Source organism: Pagrus major, chromosome 22, assembly GCF_040436345.1.
Source record: "Pagrus major chromosome 22, Pma_NU_1.0".
Taxonomy (NCBI): domain Eukaryota; kingdom Metazoa; phylum Chordata; class Actinopteri; order Spariformes; family Sparidae; genus Pagrus; species Pagrus major.
The window spans coordinates 27,443,311-27,455,825 of record NC_133236.1 but is presented as its reverse complement, the minus strand read 5'-3'; the positions used below and the strand labels follow the sequence as shown (position 1 = coordinate 27,455,825).

The following is a 12,515-nucleotide window of genomic DNA, read 5'->3' as shown; positions in this document are numbered from 1 at the left end:
CTTCTCCCGGGAGCAACAACTGAGATATAAGGTTGTTAGCTATCACGTTCTTGGTCTGTTTCAAAGCAGTAGTTCAACATGTTTTACCCTTTTTCTAAGAGGGAGATGAGACAAACAATTGATGTCTGTGTGTTAAGTATTGAGCTGGAGCCAGGCGCTTTCACAAAAAAGAAATTTGTGGTTTTATGGGGAATTAGTGGCTGGAGTGGTTTCCACCCTGCCAACACTGTTTATGCTAAGCTAGGCTGAAAACACCTGATCCATACTAAATCTCTGTAGTTGACACTTCAACACTTCAGTTGTGTCACCTTTCCTTTAAAGCTGCATGTAGTGATTTTTTGCCATCTCAGGGTAAGCAAAAAACACAAATTGACATATCACCATGCAAACTCAAAATTTGGCTGCTGAGTGCACCACTTTGTTCACCAACTAGTCGCTTACTTTGTCTACTGGGCACGTTGTGCACAGTAGGGAAAGTATCTGTCTGCTACAGCGGAAACTCAAGTTAAAGGTGTAATATGTAGGAATTGGCCACCAGTTGAATTCATAGGCCCACTCCAAATAAAAAGGGGGCAGCGTATCACCAGAGTAAATGCTAACTGCTGCTAACAGTAGCCGTTAATAAGCTCAGTTAACCATGCAGCTTGAAGTCGGAGCTCGGAGAAGCAGGGTGAATGTTGATGGTGTTTACAATGGCTAGGGGCTAGCTGGTTAGCATGCTAACTCAAAGCTGTTATATCTTCACATTCTGCTCTGTTGATAGGTTTAATTTTTGAATGATTTAAACCAAAGGTTCTACAGATGTTCCATTAAAGGTAACAACGGATACCTACACTGACAATTGGTGAGTAACACTAACTTTTGTTTCCTTACAAGTTAACTCCACAGGACGCCTTTAATAAAGATGCAGGTGATAATCAGGTGATGACACTCACCTTGGGTGGGTTTGTTGTTATAAGTGACACATTTTTGTGATTCATAGTTTATATAAAACTATTGACTAGTGCAGCATTAAGTTAACTACTTAAGTTAATAGCCTGCAACAAGACTAATGGCTCAGAAATACAGCAAAATATTAATGTATGAAAATAAAAATATATGATCCAAAATATTTCTTCAACATTTATTGACACTCACAGGAGTTACAGGAGAAACACCTTCCAGTCCTCTCCTCCATCTTTTTTTTTTTTTTTTTTTTTTTTTTACCAGTTTTACATTCTCTTTCTTCTGGCCCTGGGGCATTTAGGCTCCACAGCACCGCATATATCCAATTATACCACGGTTCTGAGCACGGCGGTGACACATCGATTGACACAAGCGACATCCAGTCTTATCACAGTGACATGATGCAGTGCTGGGCAAGCATCATTAGCCTGATCAGCCAATAGCGGGGCAGCTCGTTAGACCCCCCCAAGGGCTGGACATGCAGCTCTGGTTCTAATGCAGACATCATAAGACAAGGAAGAGGAGTGATAAAGTGACGGAGAGAGGAAGAGAGATTATAAACCTTGGAGGGACAACTTTCTGTTTGTGCAGTCTTGTGTATGTATGTGTTTCTGGCAATTCCACTGGGTTGATGCTGGGCAATTACACTTCTCCTCAAGCGACAGCTACACAAGAACAGGCGCAGTTTCCTCAAAGCAGCAAACCTCCATCATCCAAAACATGTTCTTTCGTGACGACACCGCAGGCAGCTGTCAAACCTTTAAGCGGCTGTTTAAGCTACCTGATCACGTGACGCCTCAGTCATCGGGGCATTTCTAGCTAACGTAATCGCCTCGACTACGACAACAAAGAGAGTGAGATCATTTCAAAGTGTGCTTTTGGGATAGGTTGTGCCCTGAGGACAAATCATTCTCTGTGGGAAACTTTTGGCCCATTTCTGATCTACCTGTGGTATTTATAGGCAAATGTTCTCATACTTCTGTGCTCCACTTCTAAGCCCTCTTTAGCCAAAAGGTACTTTGACATACTGTGGGAAGACTTTCTATAAGCTTTGGAAAGAAGAAAAACAGGAAGGATTGCATTTCACGTCTGAATCTCCCTGTTTGCTGCCCTCCTCTCCTGATTAATCTTGATATTCTTTATTCTCTATAATGATCAGTAAACTATAATGGAAACAAAAGCAAAAGTAACTAACATAAAGGTTCCAAAACTGAATGTTGAATATTGGATAACTGAATATATAACATTTAATATTGGATAATTATTTTCCTTCTCCAGCTGAAAAAGTTGGCCCGGTATCAGATCTAAAGTTAGCACCACTACATCCGTGCCCAGCTGAAACTTTGCCAATCTCCATGGTTCAGGGTGTACTTTACAGCCAGCCAGCTAACCTCTGCTCAACACCTGTTGGCCCGTCCCGGCCAGCACCAGCTACTTTATCCTGATTTACAGAGACAGCAGGTTAAATAATTCAATGCTCCACTGAAAACTCCAGTATTCATGAGTAGGTCTATAGATACCAGCGGTGTCTGCATCAGCTTGTGTGTGTGTGGGGGTCTTTTATCATCTGATTGTTTATTCTAAAACCTCCGCTCATCATTGACGTCATATCAAAATGAATGCCGCTATTGTGTGGCCGCCTTTTTTTTTTCATCCCTCCGGGTTTTAATACTTTGGGGCGGACACATTCAGCCAAAAGAGGGAAAATGCTGTTATTTATTCTTGATTTTGTTCTCAGTAGAACATTGTGGACCAAAGAAAACAGAGCTCCTTCCTCAACCCCCACTTCTTTTGTCCTTTTCTTTTTTCCCCTCACTCCTCTCCCCGACGAGTGGAAGAGAAATGACTGCGAGGCGAATGCCATGATTATTTTCTTTTTAAATATTGAAGGAAGCAATGCCGCTGCTGTGCTTGTCATTTATGTAAGCAGTTAGCCGGATATGGTTACAGCCCTTTGAGCATGCCTTGAAAAGTAAATTAAGGACATTGGGTTGAGCAGAGGGCTGGTCGGGATCAATGCAACGACAGAGAAATTCATCACTAAATCTATCTGAGCAATTACTGATGTCAGCATCAAGCTGACAAACAGTTTTCTGTTGCCTGTCTTCAGCTCGCCTCTCCCTTCTCCACTCTTTCTTTTTTGTTTGTTTACAGTGTTCCTGACTGTGGAACAATGCAGCGACCTTTGCAGAGATAATTCTATTACGTAAGTTGAGTAATTGCTCTGGATGTGGAAGAGGAGTGTCCGCTGCTCCTCTCGCTTGGCCCACAGCTCCCATGTCCTTGGATTTAAATGAAACTCTGCGGTATTCATACAACCTGACAGGGAGAGCTCAGCTTAGAAAACAGAGGAGAGGAGAGGAGAGGAGAGGAGAGGAGAGGAGAGGAGAGGAGAGGAGAGGAGAGGAGAGGAGAGGAGAGAGGAGAGAGGAGAGAGGAGAGGAGAGGAGAGGAGAGGGAGAAGCAAAAAGGGGGGGATGGATGTGAGACGACAGGGAGATGGAGATGAGCATGACAAAAGCAGTGAGCCAGAACCAAGCAGGATGAAAATGCTATAAAAAGAGTCCAACCCTCCACCCTCCCTTTTTTTAAGCAGCACTGGGCACAACATGTACCTCCAGATTGTCCAAGTATCTCTGAAAATGGTCTGTATGGTGCAAAGAGCCCTGCAAAGGGGTACACAAGAACAAATGGAAGGAGCACAGACAGGTCTTGTGAGCTGAGGTTTCTTTTTTTTTTATCCCCCTTCTTCTCCGCCACCTAGAGCCCTGTCTGCTACAACGGAGAAGTGCAGAGAGGGCACAGAGGCTCGACGCTAACAATCGGTGCAGATGAAACAGCGAGGGGCTTTACTGGCAGAAATGTTCACTTTACTTTGTTCGAGTTTCTTCATTTGGACAATGGGCAGAGACGGAGTCAGAGAAGCAGACAATTACTGATATTTGCTGCCAGCTATCAGAGAGGGAGAGACCGAGAGAGACAGAGGGAGAAGCTCCACTCCCACATTGTTAATTAAAAAGTCTCTCTCAGCGCTGTGCTCACTGAATAAAAGGCGGGTCGCACAGTCGAGCAGAACACACACGCGAGGCAAAGACTGAGTTCACTCGGTTTTTTTTCCCCCAAATAAGCTACTCCAATCAAACAACAACATTTGGCGATGTGATTGTATTTTACTACTTTTGATTTTGCATTGTGTAGGGGATCGCACAATATTCTCTCTATGATCCACAACTATAGAAATTGGATGGTCTGTGGGTTTGTAAAGGGGGGGGGGGGGGGTAGATTAAGAGAGAAAGAGGTACAAGAGGCAAAGCAGTAGAGGAAAATAACAGGAAAGCTGATTTCATGCTCGGGGGATTGCATCTCATTTTCTCCCAGAGTGGAGGGACTGTGTGCGGTCCAGCTCATGGATTTACTGCCACCTGGTGGTGTGTGACCGTGCTGCCGCTGAGCCCCTGAAACCTCACAGGGAGCACAGGCTGTCATTCGAGTCAACACCAGAAGATTGGGTCAATCCTACAAAAGTAAACCAGACCCTGGGCAGACAGTGTCATGTACACACGTGTGTGCACTCTCTGAAATGTAAACTCCCAAACCAAACTGCATGTTTGCTTGACTTTGCCTCTTTATCCTTTTCATTACTCTTTATTGTTTATTTTGTCACTTCTAGCACAGGAAATTCAAATAAAATGCTTGGAAGAGCACCAAAAGAAGAAGGGAATCAGCTACAGAATGCACATTTAGGGGAACGGCACTCAGTTAAGGATGCTATTATACGCTTGGACAGTCCAGTCGATATTACTGAACATCTATCCTCAAAACCAGGAAAAAGGAGAACTGAGACTTGAACCTGCAATGTCATGAGATGTAAAATAAGTTACTATCCAAGCTCTTGGGTTTTTAAGAAAAAATATGTCTGTGGCGATAGGAAATCGATGAAAGCTCCCTCCCAGGCCGCACCAGGCGGTGAATTAATGAGGGCTTCTCATCACTAATTAACACATAAACACACAGCTCCTATCTACCAAGTGAGAACTGGAGTCGATTACTCGCCCTGTGCCGAAACGACTGCGTTACATGATCTTTTGCAAAGGGAGAAAAAGAGGAGAGTGAGAAGGAAAAGCAGGAAAAAAGAAAGAAAACGAAGGATTTGAGAGATATGAAGTCGTACGCAGCGGCCGGGTCGAACATCAGAAAGGTCTGGATGATTAGGGGATGCCAGCGCTCACGGAGAGCAGCTCTCCTAACAGCCTCCACCACCTCATTAGTCTGGCCCAGCAGCAGTATGCCCCCACTATTAACCGCTAAATGAAAGACCGCCAGCCGTGATTACTGAGGGGAAGTCCCCTGTCGTCATGGGGATAACAGATCCCTACACACACACGAACGCACACACACACACACACACACACACACTAATAAACTCACACTTCGACTTCTATGATAGCTATTTGAAGGGCGTTTATAAGAAGACGATTGAGGCAGAAGTGGATATTTTACACATCATCAGTCACAGCCGCTCAATCCAAAAGTCCAAAAACGTGAAAGCTCGGGACATCAAGCAAACCTGTTACGACAAATTGCCTGCATTGCAGCAAAAAAAATAATACACCCTCAACAATTGCCAGCACTCTCTCAGTTGCTTCATTTAAAGATCACATGAAGCTTTCAGCTCGACTTTCACGCAGCAAATCTGACAAAGGCTTAATAAGCACATGAGTGAAGCAGCCTGGGAGTCCTTGAGTCAAGGATACGGTACTCACTGTTGCAGAGAGGATGGCATAGCTCCATAGGTACATCCGATTTAGGCGTATGTAAATATGTGTGCTGAAGTAAGGCTGGGCGATATGACCTTAAAATAATATTGCGATACATGATTTATATCTCAATATTCATAACTGCTAGGACTGGGCGACAAAATCAAATATCACAATATTTTTGACCAAATACCTCAATATCAATATTGCCTATTGGTACTTTCACAAATATTAAGATTTTTGATAGATACTGATCAGTAACATGGATATTATGACAAAGCAGGTAAAGGCAGGTATTAGAACGAGTAGAACAGTCTGGTAAGTACAAAAAATTTGATCATTTTACTGTAACACAGCCTTTAAAACCGGGAAAATGTCGATTATAAGATTATGCCATATCACGATGAAACCACATCCAAACTCTAAGACGACATCCATCATGATAACAATATAATATCGTCATATTGCATATTGTAGTGTGAAATTACTGTATGTAATGCAAATGCAATGTGATAGTTTTGAACAGTTGGGTGCGCCCGGTATTGACCGGATGCATGTGTGTTTAAGAAGCACGGTTGGAGGGATCACATTGGTGCAACAGCAGCTGAGATATTCTGGTTTACTTCCTAATATGGCTTAAGCTGGGAAAAAAAATCCCATAATGCAACTTGACTTTTGTAAGACCCTCTGACTAGTTTATCAAACTCTGTGACCACAGTTTGTAACACAGGCTTTTCTGTCTCTTATTGTCTCCAAGCTGAAGCCGATATTACTCAAGAGATGTCACTTGAGCCGCAGGATACATCGCACTAATACATCGACTCCGACAAGTAAAAATCAGCCGAATGTTTCTTTAACGCACAAGCGAGGTAAGCTCAGGTAAATCTTGAGTACTCACGGTCGTTGCAGTGAGTCCCCGTGTAAGATGTCATCGAGCAGTCACAGGTGAAGTTCTCCCACTGCTGGATACACACACCCATGTTGGCACAAGAGTCCTCCTGGCAGGTCGTGCTCGGGCCTGGGAGAGGGCGGGAGGGAGGAGAAGGAAAGAGGGAGATGCCAACAGGAGAGAACAGTCAGGCAACAGTAGGAGCTACTGCTGAGCCTTAACAATGCAGGACTCATGCAGAAGAAATGCACTCTAGAGAGAGATACAGCATGTGGGCCTAAAAGAAAGAATGAGGAGCAAACAGTGCCACCACAGGAAGCCTGACCCGGAGTACAACACACTAAAAAACAGTGTGGGAAATCCTGTTTCATGCTGGGTGAAGCGGCAATTGCGGTGGCGAGCCGAAGCAGTGGTGCCAGGTTTTTCACAGGATCAACAGCACGCTTCTCAAACAGCATTTACTTTTACTAATTAGTGTAAAAGCTGCCATCTGGGATGCTAGTTTAGTTCTGATCTGCGTTTAAGACATGCTACAGCAGATAAATTGGACCACAACTGGGCTGATGTGATGACACTGTCAACTCCCCTTAATTTCCTTCTTTCTGAGAGTGTGTCGATGGACGTGCATGCAGTTTTTTTCATCATTCCAACAAGTCATTTGAAAGAAGTTTTATCAGAGTAAAACTTAGAACGCTGCATTCCCTCTGTGAACGAGCAAGATGAGACATAAACAGACGACCTTAATACAAATGATAAAAGCTCCATTAAACGATAACCATTTATAGGAATTGTCATTAACATGATGCTTGCAATTTTCTTTTCAAACACCTTTAACTGTGAGAATATGAGGCGAACATTAGACACAATAGACAGACAGAAGTCGTGAAGAGCAGAGGAGAGAAGAAACAGAAAGAGCACTTGAGAACATGTAGTGCATATCTTCGCATATGCACTCGAGTCAGACAGGAGTTGAGGAGGGTATTCAAAGTCAAACTGGATGTGTGTTTGCTATTCCTCTACACCACACATAGCTCTTACCTTTGAATACTTATACTGAGAGGGAATGCAGATAAGGACAAGTGCACAGCATAGATAACGAGATAAACAATTCCCCCGTCAGAGTCTAGACAGACACGGGGGAGAAACCTTGACAGAAACCCTTCTGATAACCACATAGGAAACAAACAAAAGTAAATAAAGCGAAATTAAAGAAACAGTCCAAATAAATGGCAGACAAATGCAAGTAAACAGAGTTTAAGAGCAATTGTCTTGTGCAAGACAAAGTGAAGAGAAGAAGGACATTTGAAGTGGAAAACAGAGCAAGTTTGCCAGCTGAAAGTGCATTTACTGTGTAATGTACGGTAGCGGTAGTCAACCAGGCATCCTGTGTGCGGACATGTATTTCTATATATCGTATCAATGCGAGTCTCACGTTTGCATGCACACATCAGTGCTCATTTGTCAGTGTGAGCAACGTTGCAGCAGGAGGTCGCTCACTCTCTGAAAAACATCTCTCATCTGGGTGAAGTTGCAAACATGATAGGTTTTTTGACAAAACGAGAGAGACAGAGAAAGAGGCGTGATACATCAGCAGCACGCTGACGGCGTTTAGATGTGCAGTGACAGCCTCTTTCTGCTTTCTGTGACGGCCTGTAATGTGTCACAACTGGCATTTTCTCACAGGAACGTAGTACTCACACAAACTGTTTGCCTCTGCGTTTACACTATCCAGATTACTGCCTTCTGTCAATACTGTATGAACATCACTTTCCTGACCTGATCCGTTTGAACTCTTCGATTATACAGTGTACTCAAATTCGTTGCAACTTCATTAAAAGGTGCCCTGTGGAATATACTCTTGTGAACAAAAAGTTTGTTTACATTTCTCACCAAAATGCAAATGTGTGGATCTTTGAGGCCTCCCAAATCTGTTGCATTGTTAATTACATTTTCTGCCTCATAAAAAAGTTAACATAGCCAATTTTTGAATCGTTCATGGTTTTTGCTAGCTTGCAATCTTCTTCCTCATCTTTGCTAACACGTTGCCACGCCTTTGCCGTCAAATGTTGATCAGCGGAATACAATAAAACTGTTGGCAGGAGTGTATAGCACTCTGTGGACATGATGTAAACAAAACATATTGCTCCATTGTGCTAGTACTGGTCATAAATTACACAGGGTACCTCCGTATATGGCACTAGACCTACCCTGATGGTTATCAGGTAAAAAAACAAAACAAGATACAATAAGATCATTAATAACAGTTACATGTGCATCCACACGACAGCAGTGTTGAGGTATTAAAATGCAGTAAAAAGCAACAATCTTCTCTTTGGTTTGTTTTTCGGGTCTCTTAATCAGTTGTTTTGTCTGCCAGTAGTCTCTCTCTCTCGCCCTTTCTCACTGCATATTTACTTTTCTTTTCAGAGAGCGAGTCACCTCTGCGGCACCAAGGGGACATTATTGCCATGGTGACACCCACGATGCATTGCACACAGCAGACTTTCAGGCGAGCAGGCCTCCGAGAGGCTGAGTTTTAACCCTCTACCTTGCAGGTCGGCTTTGGTGAAACCAACTTTGTTAGCGCAGAAAGAAAATAACAAACAGAACAGAGCAGAGCGGAAAACAAGAGTAAAGGTTAGTGAGGGACCAGCATTGTTAGAGTTCGTAAAAGTTGTACAAGTTTGTCACTTTGAGGAACCCTCATTTGTTAGTAAGGGTTGAGCTGCTGAACATAGTGAACATAGACAATTTTTAGGCATGTTTTCACCAAAAGTTCTGCTCATTTAAGGCTACTGTGCAGTACTTTCAACTTATCTTAATCTTCTGCTGCCCTCTAGAGGTCATATACAGAGGCCTGCACCACACATAAGGAACATCATATGTATCTGAACAGCATAATATTTTACACTGGAAGAAGTAAGGATTTATTAAGTACTAAAACAGTCCAAATGTTTGGGAGAAGTGAGCTAGAATATCTAAAATAGATGGAAACAGCTCCAAGTAAAATGTGAACAATAAATAGATTGCTCTACAAGCATCACATCATCAGCAGCTCATTTGTCTTCTTTAATAGTAAAAAAACGCTAGTTTGCCTTAAGATGAAAACTGTTAGGGGCTGGAGAAGGAATACAGGCAGGCAGGTGAGTGTTTGATTGCAAGTAGCAACTTCTTTAGATGTCTTACTTTACAAAATAATCTCCATTTTAAAAGAAAATCTAAACATTCTGGCTTCTTTCAATATCCTTTGATAATCTGGGTGAACAGGATGTTCCTTGATTTGCAATTCAGGTTTTAGTATTTCCAGCTATCTTAACATATATCAATACAACATAAGCAGTTAACAAGAAACCGAAAGACACATTATTTTCCTAAAATGTGACATGTCTGGCGAAGAGAAAAAGAAAATAAGCAGAAGTTACAATGCTACTGTCTCCTGAAGAGCCTTCCAATTACACTACTAAATCTTGCACGGCAGGTCACAATGGTTATATGCTACAGGCCATCTGTACCTTCACAGCCACGCTCAATCTGCCCGCTGCGGAAAAGCGCGTCGTTGATGAGGTCTGGCAGGCGGCCGTTGAGGTCAACCGAGGCCAAGCAGCCCTGGAAGCCCTCCCGAGAAACTACCAGCTTAGGGAGGTTCTGGTACATGTTGGGTCCCAGACCTCCGATAAACAGGTCACCTGAGCGCAGAGAGACGAAGATAAGTGAGGGTGTTAGTGAGTTCAATAGTACTAACTAAACAAGAAATATAACTAAACAAAAAAATCAACATGCCAGCAGCCTGTTAGCTTAGCTTAGCACAAAGACTGGAAACAGCAGAAAAGGAAGCCTCGCTGTATCCAAATGTAACAAAAAAAGACTAGCACCATTTCTAAAGCTCACAAAATTATACAAACTATACCAAAACTAACATGTAAAAATGATAAAAATCTGTTTCATGAACCAAGACATAGTCCACCATATAACCCCCTGTACAACAAAGCTAATGTAATTCCTGTGACTTAATAACTAATTTCTCCTCTCTGAGCTGATTGTTTTGCATGTTTCTATTCAGTCTTTAAATCTGAACAGGATAATCTGAGGTTATCTGTTCTCCATCTGCTGGTCTGCACTGCAAAACACAACTTCTCTCCCTGCTTGCACGTGTTTGGCTTGTTGGATTTATTCAAAGTCTGTTCAAACACGGACGTTTAATTAAAATGTCTAAGTAGCTCAGATTTATAGTGTAGCCTCTGTCTGGAAAATGGAGAGTTGATTCAAGATTCAATTATTACTATTCAACACAAAATGGTATCATATAATTATAGTTGAAGATCCTTTATGATACCAACAAAAAACATAGTTTTTAATCAAACAGCTGGGCAGATATCGAGTCAAGTCCAAAAGCTAACGTCCAGGGAGACACAAGCCTTTAGTATTGAAGTCAAAGTCGAGCTGCATGTTGTTGTTTTGACTTTGCAAAGTTAGAAGAACCAGATTTATGACTCAAGTCCAAGTCGTGCGTTGGTACACTGCTGCAGCTATTCTTTGATGTGGTACCTTTGAGGTCGAGGTTCTTGGCTCCGTTGACATTCTGGGTGACTGACTTTGAGTCCACCTTGAGCGTGTGCGTATTGGCAGAATCCCGCGTGATGACCACGTTATGCCACTGGTTATCGTTCAGTGGGTTGTCACTGTTCCCCTTCAACAGACTCGGCCCGTTCCCCAGGTCAAACACGTAGTGGATAAAGCTGGCGGAGAGGAAGCACAGCGGATGAACACATCAGAGTTTGTTGGTGTATATTTGCATGTGTGTGGTTGCAGCGTGTCTGTTTTTATCTTCCCAGACTGATTAACCTTAATGGAAAAACTCCCACAATCAGCTCACGCTGCTCTGACACTAATGGGAGTTAAACTGATAAAGAAAATAATCTTCGCTGCAACACAATGCTGTTTATGTTTTTTTCAAAATTACAAACCGTGCAACAGAGATTTGGGATCGATGATTTACTCAGTGTTGTTAAATTCATAATGCCTTAAAAAAGCAACTACACCCACATCAGTGCTGCTGTTGTTAATCTAATAACTGTAGTCTCTGGACTGCAGCCAACAACAACACCATCGCTCTCCTACTCACCCTTTGACCAGCTCTACGGCAATAAAGTCGTTCCCGTCTCCGCTGTTGAAGATGATGAATCCGTCAGGCGAGGTGGTTTTGAACTGGAAGAAGAGGTGCATGGTTGTATAGGCCTGAAGAGTGGCCAAGCCCAGGTAGCTGCCCTTGGTCTTGAAGGTCACGGGATCCGCGATGATAAAGCGCATGCCGAAGCGGGCGTTGAGCTCACAGAAGTCGATGTCCCCGTTCTTGCACATGTCGATGTACTGCATACCATTGAATTTAAGGCTCTGAGAGGAGATGGTGCTGTTATTAATACATTGTGAAGCACACTTGATTGAACCAAGATTGCCATGGTAACATAATGCAAAAAGTCAGCATACAACATTGGGTTTTGAGTAGTCGTACCCAATCAAAGGAAATAATTATCATAAACAAGGAGGAACAAAGGATTGTCTTGATAATAACAGCACATGTACTGTAGCTTTGATTTAAAAAAGATAAGATACAGTCTCACAAATACAGACACCTGTGGTAGCATATGCCGACCTGTTCCTTCACTGAGATGATAAATAACGATGACTAAAATCCTTCCTCTGAGCGACATGAGTTTATCTGTGTTTGACATTTGTAGAAAATGAGGCATCCGACCATATTGCACATTATACCTGAAGATGCCCGATGAAGGAGGAGGGAGCAGAGGAGACAAAGCGTCTCTCGGTCAAGATGCCCGTCTCCACATTGTTGAACTCCAGACGGGTGTGGTCGCCCGCCATCTGACCTGAGGTGGAGGAGGGAAGAGAAAGGAAAGGAAGCAGAGGGT

General features: G+C 42.9%; 1 protein-coding gene across 1 annotated transcript in view; it reads right to left on the bottom strand.

The window, feature by feature from the left end:
* LOC141017921 (neurexin-3b) overlaps positions 1 to 12,515 on the bottom strand; it is a 286,422-nt gene that overhangs the window by 162,335 nt on the left and 111,572 nt on the right. The window contains exons 13-18 of the mRNA XM_073492732.1: positions 12,361 to 12,473; positions 11,714 to 11,982; positions 11,137 to 11,327; positions 10,104 to 10,277; positions 9,140 to 9,166; positions 6,601 to 6,720 (exon numbers count right to left, since the gene is read on the bottom strand). Of these exons, the coding sequence (XP_073348833.1) occupies positions 6,601 to 6,720; positions 9,140 to 9,166; positions 10,104 to 10,277; positions 11,137 to 11,327; positions 11,714 to 11,982; positions 12,361 to 12,473 (894 nt within the window). The remainder of the gene's footprint in view (positions 1 to 6,600; positions 6,721 to 9,139; positions 9,167 to 10,103; positions 10,278 to 11,136; positions 11,328 to 11,713; positions 11,983 to 12,360; positions 12,474 to 12,515) is intronic.